The sequence below is a fragment of the Apteryx rowi genome, unplaced genomic scaffold (genome assembly GCF_003343035.1).
Source record: "Apteryx rowi isolate R43461 unplaced genomic scaffold, aptRow1 scaffold_662, whole genome shotgun sequence".
Classification (NCBI taxonomy): domain Eukaryota; kingdom Metazoa; phylum Chordata; class Aves; order Apterygiformes; family Apterygidae; genus Apteryx; species Apteryx rowi.
Genome location: NW_020450941.1, coordinates 8689 through 24963, shown reverse-complemented (window position 1 = coordinate 24963; position 16275 = coordinate 8689). Strand labels below are relative to the sequence as shown.

The following is a 16275-nucleotide window of genomic DNA, read 5'->3' as shown; positions in this document are numbered from 1 at the left end:
AGGCCGGAGGAGCCATGGAGGCCGCGGCGGCGCTGACCGACATGTACGACCAAGCGCTGCTCGGCATCCTGCAGCACGTCGGCAACGTGGAGGAATTCCTGCGCGTCCTCTTCGGCTTCCTCTACCGCAAGACCGACTTCTACCGCCTCCTGCTGCGGCCCGGTGACCGTCTGGGCTTCCCGCCCGGYGCCGCCCAGGCCATGGCCCTCCAGGTACCGGCGGGGCGGCGCTGGGCTTCGCCGCGGCCCTTCCCGGTACCCCCAGCCGCGRCTCGGCGCTTGGGGGCCCCCGGGCTGCCTCCCCCTCCCGCTGCCGCCTTGCCCTCAGAGGCGGCCCCGAGGCCTTGAAGGCTTCGCGGCGGCCGGTGACCCCGGGGGAGCCGGTGACCGGGCCCGGTTGTTGGGCAAGGGAGGCTCGAAGGCCTCGTCGGTCGGTGCTGTGCGTCCCGTTGAGCCTGTTTGCGGAGGGCCGGTCCCCGCCGTGTCCTCGGGGGTGGRCGTCTCGCCCTGCGCCAAACCGGTGGGCAGCGGGGGCCTGGCTGGACCCGCTCTGTGCCGGTGCCTGTGGCAAAACCCGGGCAGGCGGGGGGTGGACACCGAGCCCGGGAGGCCACGGAGCAAAGCTGCGGCCTGCCGATGCTGCCCGATTTGCTCCTTGCCGTTCCTCGGAGGAGCGGGGGCAAGGTGGGAGCCATATCCTGGCGGATCGACGCAACAGCGGAGGGTGACGATCGCCCTTACCAGAGGGCGAGGAGCCCCCCGGGGCAGGCAGGACCTGCGAGACCCTCACCGAAGCAGCTGGGGCCTGATACCCCTCCCGGAGCTTGGACCCTGGCGAGGGCGACAGGCAAAAAAGGCAACCGCCAGCAGCGCTTTTGGGCAAGCAGGGTCCGCGTTAGGGCTCGCCGGCTGCTGCCGACGCGAGCTGCAGGAGCCGGGGCGCCTGGGCAGCAGCAGAAAGCGAGAGGAGACCGCGACCATCACGCGGGGGCCAATTTTGACCCCGGCTTCTCAGCCTTTTTGCATTGCCGGTCGCAGTTGGAGAGACGGCAAACGCTCCTGACTGTTATTTCCACAGCCTGGCTGGGCTGGGCTTGGTGTTCTGAAAACTGAGCGCTAGAGGTCTCTGATTCGAGGCTGTTACAGTCTGATATTAATCTTTATTAGGAGGGAGGAAAAGAGCTGGGAGAAACGGGGGCCCGGCTTGATTTTTAGCTGTTCATCCACTCTGACTAGCGGTTCTCCTTCCCCGCTCCGGCGACCCGTGGACAGACCCATGGGAGACCCCGTTCCCTCTCCCCGCACCCGCCTCGGGGTGGCCCACGGCGGGAGGGAGCCTGCGTCACCCCCGTGTCCTGAGGTTGCGCCCTGCCGCGGGGCTTTGCCGCTCGGCCCTTGCGGTGGCGAAGGCGCGAAACCTCCCGCGCGGTTTTCCCCGGGGGCTGTTTCGGGCTGTGCACGAGGAGGGAGACGGCAGCGCCGTAGCCTCGACGTTCCTCTCCCGAGAAAGATGTTGTTCGCGGCCGCCATTTGCTTGCTCCCTGGCTCTAGCCATGAGGATCCGGAGCAAAGAGACCGCTTGAGGCACAGGGCGGTGTGGGGCACTTCGGAGGGATTTTTTTGGTCCCCTCTTTTCCCTCGGGGCTTTGGCTGTAGCCCAAGGGGTAGGAGACGGGTTCGAGGTGTCGCCCCGCGGGAGCTGCCTGGTTTGAGCTTCGTTCGCGCCGTGGGGGCGGGGAGCGGTCTATGAATAGCGTTGGAGTCAGGGCCTGGGATTCCTGCGGAGATGGAAGGTAACGCCGTGCCTTGACCTCTCCCGAGGAGGCCGACATCTCTCCCTTTGGGATTTTTGCCCTTTAGACTGCTCTTGGCTTCGCCCGCTGCTGCCCGGGGTCTGGGCGCGGAGCAGCTGCCGTTCCCGGGCTATTTTCATCAGCTCGCTGCCAGGCCGAGCGGGTGCCGCCGGCCGGGTGGGCGCAGGAAAAGAAGTCTGAGCTCAAGAGAAGGAGCTGGGCACCGAGGAGAGCTGGGACACGGAGGGATGGGGAAAAGGAAGGGATCATGAAGGGAGAGGAGCGGGGCAAGCGTCCACCTCCCTCCTCTCCGGCTTCCTTATCATCTCGGAAATATTCCCCGGCAGTGCAGTGACGGGAGCGAGGGCTGCGTTTGACTCGCGCTCGCTTTCTAGCGCCGGGCGGCTGCTCGCCCTGACGAGTTGCACGGTTCTCTGCGGGGCGGAAGGAGTTTTAGCTCCGAGGAGCAGGCGGGGTTCCTCCATCGGCTTCGGAGCCGCTGGGCTGCTCCGTCCTAGTGGCGGATTCGCCTCCGGCCTGCCCTAGATGGTCGCAGCGTCCGCTCTGTGCAGCTAGGAGCAAACTTTAGGGTGGGATTACATCTCGTCGTGCCATCGTTTCACCCCCCCCCTCCCCCGATTGAAGTGTCGGAAAATGGTAGTGTCGCAGGGAGCAGGTGGGCTCAGTTCCCTCTCTGGACCGAACTGATTTGGCTTATTCGGATTTCGAGGCGCAGAACCCCTGAAATCCAGGCTCGGGTGAAGCGACAGGGCTTTGCTCCGACGTCCTTTCGCGTGTCTCGTTTGGGAGAAAAACGTTATCACCTCACTGGGGTCGCTTGGCTGGGCCCGGCTTGGGTAGCGACCTCCTCGCCCGCTGCTCCGCCGGGAAGGGGAGGGATGGTTTTTCTCYGACAAAGTGCGGTTTTCCTGCCTGAGCCGGTCAGTCCTGGTTCAAAATCCTACGTTAAATCGCTCTTCGTCTTCACTTGCGCTGGCTAAAACAGAGCTCGGAGTCCATTTGGTCTCAGCCAGCACCCTGCCYGCGCCGGGTAGGCTGTCCCGTAGTTTGTCCCGGGGGATTTCATCCTGTTTGCGCCTCGGATGTTCGGTTTGAGCTTTGGGCTCGCAAACAGCTCCTCAGTCGGTGCCGGAAGGCAGGGCGAGACGAGGGAAGGTGGGGAAAGGCAACAGCTCCCTCAAAGCCGCATTACGAGCCGGGAGTTCAGCCAGGACCGACGAGGGTGTGCGGAGCAGGCTGCGGAGGTGAGGGAAAGCTGGTTGCTTTTTGCTGGAATAACCGGCTCCTTTTCCTGTAGCAGAGGCTGATGCGAGTTCGGCTGCTGGAACGGGCCCYGAGAAACGATTTCCAAGCAGCTCCTAGGAATTTGGGCTTTCTCCAAAGATGTCAGGGCGTTTCATGGGCACGTGCGACTTTCAAAATGGTCGGTGGCTGGTTTTGCCGGTGATTTAAGCAACTCGGGCTTGGCAGGGGTAGGGAATGGGCGGCACGTGGAGCCCGGAGAGGGAGGGACAGCGATATGCGCCCCAAGTCCGTGACAAATCTCCTGTCCTTCTCCCCCAACCTCTTGGCCGGAGCTTGGTGGCTTGACAGTCTGCTCGCTTTGCTCTCTTTCAGGCGTTCAAAGTCTTCGAGCGGATGGCCCGGCAGGACGACGAGAAGAGATGCCGGGAGCTGGAAGTGAAGCTGAGGAGGAAGAAGGAGGAGGAGGAGGAGGCTGCCGCGGAGAGGATGAAAGCGTCGCCCGCCGCTCAGGAGATCGAGATGGAGTCAACAGCGGAGCGCGTGCCGGTGCCGGATGCCGAGGGAGCTGCGGGGCCTCGGGAGACGGCAGCAGCCCAGGACGCAGCCCCGGCAGCGCCCGGTTCTTCGTCGGCAGAGCCGCCGCGGGCTGCCGCCCCGGCAGAGCCCCGGCCAACGGAGCTGCCCACGTAAGGGTCTTTCTTATGCTACTTCCTTCGTGTCCTTGGCGGCGGGGAGGCAGGTGACGGGAGCGGTGAGATCGTGTCAGCTCGCCCGTCTTACAGCCTTCGGCTGGGGCAGCTGCGTAATTCCCCGCGGGAAGGCGGAGATCTGTTCCCCTACGGGTAATTTGGTTTCTCCCCGCCTCGCTGAGCGGGGAGGGTGTCACGTCTCTGCGCGCAGCCCCGGACCGTGAGGCTTCCCCCGGCGCTGGTTACGGGGAGCAGCGTCTCTTTGCTGGTGCTCGGCGTAGCGTGGTTGAGCTGATGGTCCTGCCTGACCGAAGCAGCTCTGGGAAATCCAGGCACTGTCCYGTAACCCTTTTGCATGGAAATTCGGTGTCGGACTCCCCTGTTTTCCCCTCTGTGTCTGTGACGGCGTGCTGTGAGACGTCCTAGCAGCCAGGTAGGAGCTCGCGGAGATAATCGTAATACCTGCGAGTTGGTGTGYGCGGGCCTGGCTGCGTGACTGGCCGTGAGGCCAGCGGTGTCCTCAAATATTCCTGGTTGGAAGAGATCTCTGGAGGTCTCGGGTCCAACCCTTTGCTCAGAGCAGGGCCGACTTTGAGGATGGATCATGCGCTGCGACGCTTTTTCCTCTTCGGCTGTGTTCTTTGACCAGACTCGGTTGCTTTCGAGCAGGTCTTGGTTTTTAAAAGACGTCCTTGTTTCAAAGTTATCCCGGGGTGTCTGTGACTCTTCCGTGGGTCCGTCTGCTGCCCGGGAGGAACCCTCTTGCCTTACTTAGCGTGTCGCGCGCCATCGAGTTCAAGCTCCTGTGTATCCCTGCTGCCTGAGTCAACGTTTTGCTTCACCTGAGGGAGGAGGTGCCGTGCCCAGACCTCGGCAGACCCACGGTCTTCTCTTTCCTTCCCCGGTGTCTCTCCCGGTCGGAGCCGCGAGCGATGGCCGTGCCTTAAAAACACCCTCCGAGTCCCGTATCGACGCACCCCAACTCCTTGCAGGGTGCGCCTGGGAAACCTGTTCCTGTCCGAGGGATTAAATTGTTGCAGGCAAAGGGTTATGGGCTCCTCAGGCAGAAACGGAGGGCAGGAGGAGCAGGGAGAGCGAGGTAGCGCTGTGCATCCCCCCTGCCCACGCGCCGCCGCGGCTCCCGGCGCGCCYGAAGGGCTCTGGTTCGTCCCTGCTGTTATCCGAGTGATCCTTGGTGAGGGGAAGCGGCGATGGCGGAGTACGGCTTACGCCAGCGATCCTTGTCCTCTGGGCCAGTCCTGGACTCCTCCGCGGTGAGAAGAAGCCTCTGGGGAGATCCCCGAATCYGGGGAAGTTTTGTGGGGGGCTGTCAGCCAGTGAGATGTGGAAGGGACGGACCGAGAGGGAAAAATCTTGGAGGCTGCGGAACGGTAACCAAAGGGACCGTTGCAGGGTTGGAGCTCGTATCCTTGGCTCGCGGCAAGGCAGCGGGTAGAAAGGAGGGTCCGAACGTCGGAGAAGCAGGCGATGGAAGGGCGCCCGCTTCGGGGGCGAAGCGCCTGCCAAGTAACTTGATCAAATGGGAAAGGGGAGAAGGACTTGAGCTTAACTCGACTGGTCTGACACACGTCAAGCGGGATAAAAATAAGCCAGAAGCCCAAAATGAAATCACCTGAAAAGCCGTGTTCTGCCGCCTGTGCCGGAGCTGTCCTGMGAAAGAAAGATCGTCCCCGGGGCTGTCAGTCTGACACCTCTCACCAGCACAAAATTAACCGGCCCAAAAAAAGCCCTGGTAGAGCTGGCAGATCTCTCCAGCCTYGTTGCTCCGCAGCCTGAGCTCTGACCTGCGTGTTTTCGACCCTGCTTTATCCGAAAAAGAAGCGAGAGGGAGATGCTTGAGGCCCCAAGCAGGAGCGAGCCGCAGCCGGCCTGAACGCAGGCTGCTCGCGCCGGGCTGCCGTTCGCATTCGTTGCGTTTTCTCCCCGCTCCGTGCGGTTTTGACTCCAGCCTTTCGTTGTGGGGGGGCAGCAGCTGGCGCGAGTGGTACTTAGCCGCCTAAAAACAGATGTCAAGGCAGCGGGAAGGAAACCGGAGGGATTAGAAAGGAAGCCGAGGGCCGACGAGGGCGTAGGATGCGTCTGCTCGTTGGCGCGCTGGAGCCGGCGGGGACGATTCCTGCCACGGGCGGTGAGAAGCCTGCGCTCGCTTTAGCCGTGCGGCGCTCCTGGATGCTGGAGCCCTTACGTCTCCCGCCCTTCCGATGCCTGCAACGGGACGTCCCGGATGCTCACGTGCCGTTCCAGAGACTTGAAGGCCATTTTGCAGCCTGGGCACGTGGGTTCCTCCTTTCTGTGGGTCTGCGCCTGCTCCCCTTGCCCAAAACCACCCGGCCCGCTGAGCCCGTTGAAACATTCGCGAGCCCCTTTGCCGCCTCCCCGATTTGTTTGCAGCTGGATCCCTGCGTGGATGAGCCGAAGCCGGGCGAAGGAAGCCAAACCGCGTGAGCCTCTCACGGCACCGGGGTTTCCAGGCCAGGAGCCTGCGTTTCCCACCGAGCCGAGGTTGCCTGCGGCATCTAAGTAGGGCAGAGAACCCAACAGGTTTCTCCAAACGCTGTAGTTGGTTTCTGTGCCTCTGGGGGGCACTGGAGCCCCCCAAAAGGTGGCAGGGACGGGAACAGGCATCCAGGGCACCCCCCTGACAGACTATTAATACATTTAACCGGCTGCTTCGTTCCGCACAGCCCCTTCCGAGCAAAAACCCGGAGCCGCCAGCCTGGTTACGAAGGGCGCGTGGATAATGCGCCACTCTGGCAGCGAGGATGCGGAGAAGAGATGGAGCAAAAATGTTTTCCATCGCCCTTCCTTTTCCTCCCCCCTCCATCCAGATAAGTAAACCGCTGCCGCCCAAATCTATATAAAAACTCGCTCGTTCTGTCAAGTTCAGCGCGCTGCGAATGTAGGGCAGGTAACATCCCAGATCTGCCAGCTCCCATCAGAGCCTCGCTCTGCTCCTGGCTGCTGGGACACGTGTTAGGGAGCATCTCGCCGAGCGCGTCGGGACGCGAGCGGCCTTTCCAGGGCCGCTCCGTCAGCGGAGAGCAAAACGGAGCCTGTTTTGCCGACGCAAAGGCTCGCCGGCGGGGTAGGAGGCGAGCTCGGTGCCTCGTCCTGGACGGGTCTCTCCGAGTCGCTCGCCTCTTGCGTCTTTAAAACGAGGGGGGCGCGATGCCGCCACGTAAAGCTGCTGAGGACCGTGGGCGTCCTCGGAGCGATCCGGGCACGAAGAGTTAGCGAGGGTCTCCAGAGCCATGCCAAGGCGGACGCAAGGTTTCCTCCCTGCTGCTGGAGAGGCCGGTTCCTCAGCCCGGCTTGCAGCTGCCCTGGGAATGTGGGAATGCTGCTTGCTCTTCCTCCTCCTCCTCCTCCTCCTKCTTCTTCCCTGGCTGTCGTAGCCCTCGGGCTCGCGGGGAAGGCAGCGGGAGCGGCAGAGCGCGCCGCCACGGCTGCCTCTGCAGCTGCGCCGCGGGCCGCTGAGCCGACTCTTCCCCCCCCCCCATCTGCTCCCAGAAGCCGTCCCCGCCTGAGCGCAGCTCCTAATTTCCAACACCTCCGCTTCACCCAGCAGCACCCCCCCCCCCATCCCCTTCCCCCGGCTTGGATCGCAGCCTGCATATATTTGCCACGTTAGCATTTAAAATAGCGCCCGGCAGCCCACGGGTGGCACCGCGCAGCCTGGCCGCGGCGTTCTGCCGGCGCTCGCCGGCTCCAGCTCTCGCTCCCCCCTCTGCTCCTTTCTTTCGCCCAGCCCCGACTTCGCTGCCTGCTTTTCCCCATCCTCTCTCGTGGGCCTCGTCCCGGGGGTTGCTCGGGGGGGGGGGGGCGTAACTGTGTAGGCGACGGGGGCGCAGGACTCGGGGCCGAGGCATCTCCGAAAGCCCGGAGGGAGACGCGGAAGGGTCTTGCGTCCCCCCCTCCCCGAGTCTGCAGGCAGCTGGCTGGAGGGCGCAGGCAGCTCTGGCAGTGCCTCGTTTCGCGGCCGATCCGCGCCTCTAGCTAAAATGGGCCCCGACCTGACGTTAGCGAGGCCTCGGTGTCCGGTGCCGATCCGATCCTGCTCCTGGGGGAGAGGGTGGGATGGCCAGAGCCGCCTGAACCCTTGCAGGGGACGCATCGAGGTCCCCACAGCGCTGGCAACGTCGGCGAGGAGTAAATTTGCTTCCCCCAGGCACAGACCACGCGCGGGCTCTAGCCGCTCATCCCCGAYGTGACTCCAGCCCGGCTCCTGCCTCTCCCCCGGCAGCGGGGAGCTGCCGGTCCCTCCATCCGCCTAGGACCGCGGCTCAGCTCGGAGCAGGCTGCTTCGGAGCGGCAGCACCTTCGCCTGCGCAAATCCCTCCCGCTTAGAGAGGAGGGAAGCGGTCGCAGGAAGGGGCTGCGGTGAGAAGGGGGTTGGTTTTCACCTCCGTCCCTGCCTTGTTTTGGGCTTTGCCGGAAAACCCGGAGCTCTTTTGCCCTACGTGGCCGGCGGAGGCCGTTTGCGCYGCCGCTGCAGCGCGGTTGCGCTGGGGAAGGGTACGAAAAGGCCGCGGCAGAGCCCCGGCCACCCTGATATTTGCATCCTCCCTCCAGGTGAGCTCTTAACCCTTTGCGGGACGTGCCGCCTCACGCTCCCGGAGGTGACGCGGCAGCGCTTTGGGAAATTTCCATGAGCCTCCCGTGTGAGTCGAATTCGACTTAGCAACCGCTTGGCTTTGCCGAAAGCCCAGATGGATATATATATATTTTTTTCCCCYGTTACGAGGTGCTCGCAGTATGTTTTCCGTGTGGATTCATTCTCCTAAGGGCTTTGGGGAGGGATAGGGAATTTTGCTGCTTCCGGTCCCATCTGTGGAGGGAAAGCTGATCACCCTGAGCGGAGCAGCCCGGCTGCTGGTATCATCACGGGTGCTGGCTGCGCCCGCCTGACTTTGAGGCCAATTTTGTTCGACTCGGAGGTGACGTCGTCCCGTTTTTTTTTTCCTAGCGAGCCTTTTCCGCGAGCGGAGGCGGGGGACGGGAGCAGAGCCCGCGTGCCCCCGCGGATGCTCCTGTTCAGCAGGCTCCGGCGCTATCCGGCCCAGAAGCCAGTGAAACCGGTTTCCTTCTCCGACGTCCCTTCGGGCTTTCCCGGTGAGCTCATCGGCGCAGTCCGCCGCGTCCTTCCAGCCTGACCCAGAAAGGTGGAGCCGATCCCGATCCGCGTTTTAAGGGCGAGTCTGTCCTGGTTGCCGTTTCTTCGGCTGCGCGGAGGTGCTGCGAGCCAGCGCGGGGCTGCGCGCGGGGAATTCCCCTGGCGCCGCAGCGTCCCCGTCGAGAGCAGCAGCCAGACCGAGCTGTCTGACCTGCTGCGGCGAGGCTCCATCTGGCCCCGTCTCCTGGCTCCGGCAGCCGCTCGGAGAAGAGGAGAAGAACAGAACGAGCGTGTAGCGATGCTGCCTCCGAATATTTCCCCCTTCCTTCCTCCGGCGAATTGCCATCCGGCGGCTTCCTCAGCCGGTGTTTAATACCTCTCGCTTTTTTTAGTTTTGTTTTTTCTCTGAATTTCAGCCCTCCAGCGCCCGCGGCGTCCTGCAGCGAGGAGTTCCACAGCTTCGGGGCGGCGCGAAGCCCAGCTTCGTGGCTTRTCAGCCTGCTTTTGAAGTTCTCCTCCTTGCGGCTGGAGAGACGGAGAGCGGTCGTTCCCCGTTGCCCTCCTCCAGCTTGCATGGGGGTTTTCTAGTCGTAGTCTGTCCATCACGGTCCTATTTCGGCCCTCTTTTTAGGCTGAAGAGCCTTCAATCGCTTAGTTGCATCTCGCCCGGAAGCGGTTCTCTGCCTTGCGTGGTCCTTGGGCTTCTCCATGTCCTCCTTGATCCCCCCATCGTGCGATGCAAACCCTCTCCCGATCGCGCTCGCTCTCGGGAGCCGTGCTGCAGAAGTTGCAGCGCCGGCGCCTTTGAGGCTTGCGACCAACGCGTCGGGGTTTTATCGGGGAAAGCAGGGAGCTTCTCCGAATCCTCCAAGAGGATCCGTGAGTTATCTCCTCCCTGCGTAACGGGGTCTTTCTCGCCACGGAGAGAGGCCGGGCCCTGGCGCTGGGAGAATCGTTTTAATACGTAAACCACGTAGCGGTGGAAACTCAACTCCTCATGAAGGGTCTTTTCGAAAGGCCAAAGCGCTCGAGCCAAAGATGAGCTTCCTCCGAGCCCTCTGTCTGGTGGAGTCCGCGGGCTGCCACGAGCCTTTTGCAGCTGTTAAGAAATCGGCTGCGCCCCCGTTTTCGAATGCTTTAAGGGGGGAACCTGACTCCTCCGGTTCGCTTGCTGAGCTCAGCAGCGGAGTGTCAGTTCCCCAGGCGCCCGCTGAATCGCTCGGGGCTTCGCTCGCCCTACCAAGGTGCCGATCTCCAAAATTAGGTCCGGGCACCAAAAATAACTAAATTAAAACCTAGAATTTTTTTTTTTTTTTCCCTCTTCGCAAGCAGAAAATCCCAGGGCTGGAGGCTGAGGGACAGCRTGTGCCTGATTCTTATTTTAAAAAGAAAGAGCTCTTTCCTTGCTTTAATATCTCGTCGTTCGCCGAAGGAAGAAATGTAACGTGGAAAACTACCGAAGGGACCACGGTCCTGTTACGCCGTCCAATGTCAGGGGCGCGTGGGCCAGGTCAGGTCTGCGTGGTGGGGGGAACCGAGAGCTCGGAAGGCCACGGTTGCCTGCGCTCGCACAATTCAATCCCGGTAGATTTGTTTGGCCTTATCCCCTTTTTTTCCGAGGGAGCTATAATTGAATCCAGGCCAGTTTGGCTGCGCGTCAGTCTCTCAAAGGAGACCTCCGAAGCCCAAGGTTGTGTAAGCTCTATGCAAACAATAAAGATCCCGGGGGATTTTTCCTAACAGTAGCGTGTCCTGCTGTCCTTGACCTAAATTTCCCAGCAGTAGTGAAATCTAGCCCTCTGGTGACAACTCCGAAGCTCTCCTGCGAGCTGGCGGTGGCATTTAAACTAGTCTAATGTCACTAAGTTGGCTCTGTTGAATGGCTCCGTAAATAACTTGGGAATCAAAAGGGAAGGCTAAAAGCTCCCCTGAAGAGCGTGAGCTGGAGAAAGAGCAAACCGCTCATCTGGCTGGCCTGGCAGGGAGAAGGCAAGAGCCTCTTGGTCCCGATGCATGAGAAAGTTCAGGGCGAAGGGGGATTCGGGGGTCTCCGGCTGCTTTGGGTTGGGTGGATTCCCCGTTGCGTTGGGTGGTGGAGACGCCATCTCACACGCGTGGTGCGGTGGGCACCTCTCTGCCTTGGGCCTGTCTCTTCACGGCAGCTTCCAAGCTTAACGACGGGATACGGCACGGGGGTGAGTTGTCTCCGTGCTCCCTGCTGCCTTCTTGGTGGCTGATCCCAGCCGGGTGGCGAGTTCGAGCGCTGAGGCTTGTTGAAGGAGAGCGGACCTCACCGCATAGTCCAAACCGGCTTGGGATGGTGCCCTGGTTTTGGGGGGAAGGAGGAAGGCTTTGGCCGCTTCCTCTGGCACGTCGTTTTTCCGTCTTTCTCTTTTTGTGAGCACGTCCACTRGCTCGGACCCATCTCAGCTTTGAGGAATGTGCCACCGCCGCCTCGGACACGCGTGCTCAGGAGCTCTGAGACCGGGGTAGGGGAGCAATTATGGAAGTACTGATGACCTTGTGTCCGTCACGGGCGTGAAAGAGCCCTTCCAAAAATATATATGGGGCGTTCTCCCCCACCAACTCCACCATCCGCCACCTAGGGGGGGCAGATCCTTCTCGGCTTGTGGGCAAAAGCAGCAAAAAGAGCGCAAACCTGGCTTTTTCCACGAATGCGCGATCCCGCTTTCCCGCGGCCGTGCTGCCAAAYGGGAGGCCGGGAGCTGGGAAYGGGCKGGTTTCTCTCCRGAARTCTCTAYGCCRGTACTCGGGTCGGCGCCACAGTGCRAACRTGGCCTTTCCGTAAGGATGCAGGGCCCTGCCCGGCCCTCCGTCCCCCAAATGCGGACGATTGGACTCCCCGATGTTTCGGAGAGGCTGCAGGCACTGCCCCGGCTCTGGCACGGCTGCTTCTCGTCTCCTGGCCTCTCTGGCCGGCGCTGCAAAGTGTCGGGGGGCCAGATGGTGGCAGGACCTCTTTCATCCCAAAAGGAAGGGCTCTGGAAAAGGCCTGGACGCTGCCCGGAGCGTGCGGAAGAGATGGGGCCCTTCCTTGAGCCGTCTCAGTGCTGGGCACTTGGGATGAATTACGGTGACGGATGCCGCTCGCTCTGGGCTGCTGTCGCGGAGCAGCGGCCTCGATCCGAGCGGCCGATGGTTGCCGTAAGCGCCGGCCGGAGGCACGGCATGCCGCGCCGTCCCCGCGGAGCGCCCCGCTCCCTGCGTGCTTATTTGGGTTAAGCAGCGGCCACGTCGTGCCCGATTTTCGCTTCTCCGACTTGCGGGGAACTTCATTATTTCTTCATGAGCTCTTTCCATTCTCGGCAACCTCTCGAGCTCGAAGAAGGTTTCGTCCCTCGCACGGGGCCTCTAACGGTGGTTAAAATAAGCTGGTTTTTTTTTTTTTCCTCTGCTGTTTGACTTCGTACAACGCCTTTCCCCACTGTTTTCCGCTCTTTCCATGCAGGACCGTCTCGCGGAGCGGAGAGGCTTGCTTTCGTGATTGCGATGTGCTTGTGGGACCCGATGGCGGAGTACCGGTAGGGTAGGAGGGTTATAAATGCCTCCTTCAGGAGCGTCTTTGCGGAAGAAAGCGGAAGGTCTAGGTCTCCGTTTCTCGCCGGGTCGGGGTTTGCCGCCCGCGGTGCCGGCCCGGCTTTCCCCYGCGGCGTGGTTTCCCTCTTTCCCAAAGATCCCCGAAGCCGGTGGCAAACYGAGCCAGACCTCCGGGTCAGGCCGTGCCGGAGGCGGCGGAAGCCGAATCTGTCGGAGCTACCGTGCAAAACCCAGGTAGCTCTTACCTGCGGGGGGGGGATTTCCATCAGCCTGCTGCCGATCGGCTCCCCGGACGGCTCCCCGAGCAGAGATCCTGCAGCTGAAAGCTGAGATGCTCCAGGATGGCGAAGAGGATCGGTTTCCTTAAGGAGGTTTGAACCCCCTCCCCTTTTTTTTTTGTCTTTTTAAGTAGCCAAAAAAGTCGCCTGGGATCAGGCCCACCTTAACTCCTTCCCACGCCGCGTGCTAACCTCCGCTCTTCGCTCCRCTCTCGGCACGGGGCTGGTGGACACGGTGCTGTATCTATTGCTCGGCTCTTGCGCTCTTGCGTTGAAAATCCTTGGTAAAGAGGAACTCTAGGAGCTGCCCTACTTCTCGTATAAAATAGTAAATCAAATCCTCCAGCATCTGCTTCTTGCTCTGGTTTATGTTCGAGGCTACTGTTACAGAGCTGCGGCTGAAGCTTTTGCTTTCCGAGAAGGAAAACGCGTTCAGACGGTGGAGAAGATCGCTTTGAGGCCGCTACGGTTTCCACCTCGCTCGTTCCGTAGTCGGACGTCCAGAAATAAGAAACGCAAAGAAATCCGCGGAGATCCCYGCGGCGCAAACGGGAAGGTCGCCCCGGCGCGAAGCTCATCCCCGCGGTGTCCGGCCTTTAATCCGAAGCCGCCTTTGCCTGAACCCGCCTCGCTCGAGCGACCCTTCCCGGCGCTCCCGTTCCTCGTTCGTGGGCGCCGTCTCCCCGACCCTTCGGCCGCTCTGCCGGGGGGGGGGAAAGGCTTTAATAGCGGTGACGGCGGGGCCGCCCCGGCGCCGCTCCGCCGAGCGCGAGGAACAGCTTGGCTGCTTCGCGCCGGTGCATTGTTAAAGGTTTCACCTCCCCCAAAATGACACATTGCCGGCAAAAATAGAACAAGACAGAACACACAGACCCACCCACAGCGGCCCCGGCACCAGGCAGCCGAGCGCGAGCGGTGCCAAAGCCTCGCTTTTTTGCAAAGCCGATGCTTTCGCACCCTCCCGCCGCCCGGCCCGCTCTTTGCTCCGGCGATTGCTGGCCGCCCGGAGAGGTGGGACACAGTGGTGGTGGACGCGGCGGTGAGGAGATTCTCTCGCCCGCTGCGCGGTGGTGCCGTTGATGCCACGCGAAGGACGCGTTCGACCGCTGGAGCTGCCCTGGCGGCGCCGTGTTTTCCGAGGAGGGCGAAGGAAACCGCTTCCCGGCCGGCGAGCTGGAGGCAGTTTTTTGACTGCCGCCAGCGTGCCGGGTGCCCGGCATGATTGGACCAAGCAAGGATCTGGATGGAAAGTCTCCAAAAAAAAGCAGGAGTGCTTCGGGAGCCGGGAGCGACAGCAGCCTTTTGCTGGAGACGTGTAACTAGGCTGAACCTTGCGTTTCTTACCCGAAATCCTGAGCGTCCCTGGCTCAAGAGCGGGAAGCTAAACTGGGAAGGGGATTTATCCCGCCGCCACGCGCTCTCCCCATGCCATTCCCATGCTCGGGCCTTGGCTTTCCCGTCTGGGCGCTGGGGATTCGCAACAGCGTGAGCAAAGAGAGGCTGGACGGGGTCGTTGCGGGATGAGCCCCGCCGCTCGGAACGGTGGCTCTCCGATATGTTTTAAAGGGAAAAAAATGAGCCGTGCCTCCCATCCCAGCCTCGAGTCCCTACGCGACCTCCAAAGGCCAAAACACAAGGGAGTCAGGCAGGATCCTTCCCGGAWCGCTCCCCAGGAACGGGTCGAGCCGATGCCCTTTCCACCTTCCTGCAGCAGCACAAGGGAACGGCTCCGGAACACCCGCGCACGGGACTCGCGCCCTTCGGCTCAGCGCGGCTTAGAGGGATGGATGCACTGGAGAGGAGAGCTGGGGGGGGGATGGCGTTTCGACTCCTTGGTTAATTCCCTCYGGATCATTGCGGGCCACCGGCATGGGAAAAACGGGATGCTGATGGGGTGCAGGTTGGGGGTCCCGCCAGCGGAGCGGGGAGGGGGGGAAAGGCATCCGAACAGGCGGCCCCGCACGCTGTTGCCTCTCTCGCCCCGCCGCCTGTTCGCCTCCTACAATCCGGGGGCGGTTTGGGAACCGCCAGCTGGAGCCAACCGGCGAAGGCGCCGGTTCTCCGCTGCCATGCCAACCCCATCTCCATGGCGATGGGGACCCAATGGGCGACGGCCGGGCGAGGGCAAGATTTGGGGGAAAAAAAAAGAAGAAAAAAAGGGAAAAAAAAGAAAAAAAAAAAACCCTCCGCGCCGCGGCGATGCCCCGCCGAAATCGCCGCTCCCGGCGCCGCTTTCGCGCCGGCTCCGCTTCTCGGGGAGGCGTTTCGCCAGGCGCCTCCGGAAACTGGGTGCTTTTCGATGCAGCGGGTAAAAAAAAAAACCTCAGCGACCCGTTGAAATCATCAGGGGGGGGGAGAAAAAAAAAAAGGAGCAAGAAAACAACAGCAAATCCCCCCCTCCGAACGTCTCGAAGCCCGATTTAATTAAAACCGAGGGATTTTGCCTAAGCGGCGGCGGCGGCGCGGGAAGCCGCCCCCGCCGCCTGCCCGCCCAGGACCCCTCGGCGTTGGGGGGTTTCGCGGAGGGAGACGGGGTCCCCGGGGCAGGTCCCCCCGTCCCCCCCCCTTCCACGTCCCCTCTTTTACGTAACCTGCCGCGGCCCCGTGTTTATCCAGCTCCGGCTCGAGGACGAGGTGCCTCCCGAAACATTTTAAAATAACTCTGCCTTTTGTTAGCACCGCCGCTATCTTTAGAAACGGGTTTGGTTTTATTTTCCAGCCGGGAGATTTCGATGGAGCGGAGCCTTCGCCCGCCGGCGATTTAAAGGGGCCCCGGGTCGCACCCGAATCTCCTTTCCTTGGTTTCCTGATTCTTCCGTGTCGATTATTGCTAATAAATCCCGTCCTCCCCCTGCCCCGAATCTCCCCTCGTCCTTCTCTTCAAATTCCCGCAGCTGGAAGGGGCCGATTTTCACGCCCGGCGTTTCTGGTGGAGCCGGCGCCGAGYGGGACGGCTCTTCCCGTCCTGGGGCTGCCGATCCGAACCCCTTCCCGTCCTAGCTACGCCTGGCGATGGGGGAAAGGCTGARCTTTAACCCGAAGCGTTAAGGACGCTGTCAGGATGGCTCTGYCCTCTTCCTGCTCCCTGTAGCCTTCCCTCGAGTTTCGTGCTCGCTCCGCGCTCCGATCTGTTGGCCGCTTAACGCCTTGCTCCTTTTCCTCCTCCCCAGGAGACAGGAGCAATTCCAGACAAACCCYGACAGCTACAACGGAGCCGTGCGAGAGAATTACGCCTGGTCCCAAGACTACAGCGACCTGGAGATTAAAGTGCCGGTGCCCAAGCACATCGTAAAAGGCAAACAGGTAAACCGGCTGGAATAGCTTCCGACGTCTCCTTTTCCCTCCAGGGGCCCAGCTTTCCTGGGAAGCTGCTTGGAGCAGGAGGCAGCGCGTTATCCAAGCTACCGGAGGAGGATAGTTTGGGGATGGCTAACTCCTTCCCCAGTTATCCAAGCTGCCGGAGGAGGATAGTTTGGGGACGGCTACCTCCTTCCCCAGTTATCCAAGCTGCTGGAGGAGGATAGTTTGGGATGGCTAACTCCTTCCCAGTTATCCAAG

At 61.8% G+C, this 16275-nt stretch overlaps 1 protein-coding gene across 2 annotated transcripts in view; it reads left to right on the top strand.

Moving 5' to 3' along the window:
* The first annotated feature begins 6 nt into the window (after nt 1-6).
* The window catches only part of NUDCD3 (NudC domain containing 3), a 24882-nt gene continuing 8613 nt past the window's right edge, over nt 7-16275 (top strand). For both annotated transcript variants that reach the window (XM_026085238.1, XM_026085239.1), the window contains exons 1-3: nt 7-212; nt 3431-3744; nt 15888-16020. In XM_026085238.1, the coding sequence (XP_025941023.1) occupies nt 15-212; nt 3431-3744; nt 15888-16020 (645 nt within the window). In that variant the 5' untranslated portion in view covers nt 7-14. The remainder of the gene's footprint in view (nt 213-3430; nt 3745-15887; nt 16021-16275) is intronic.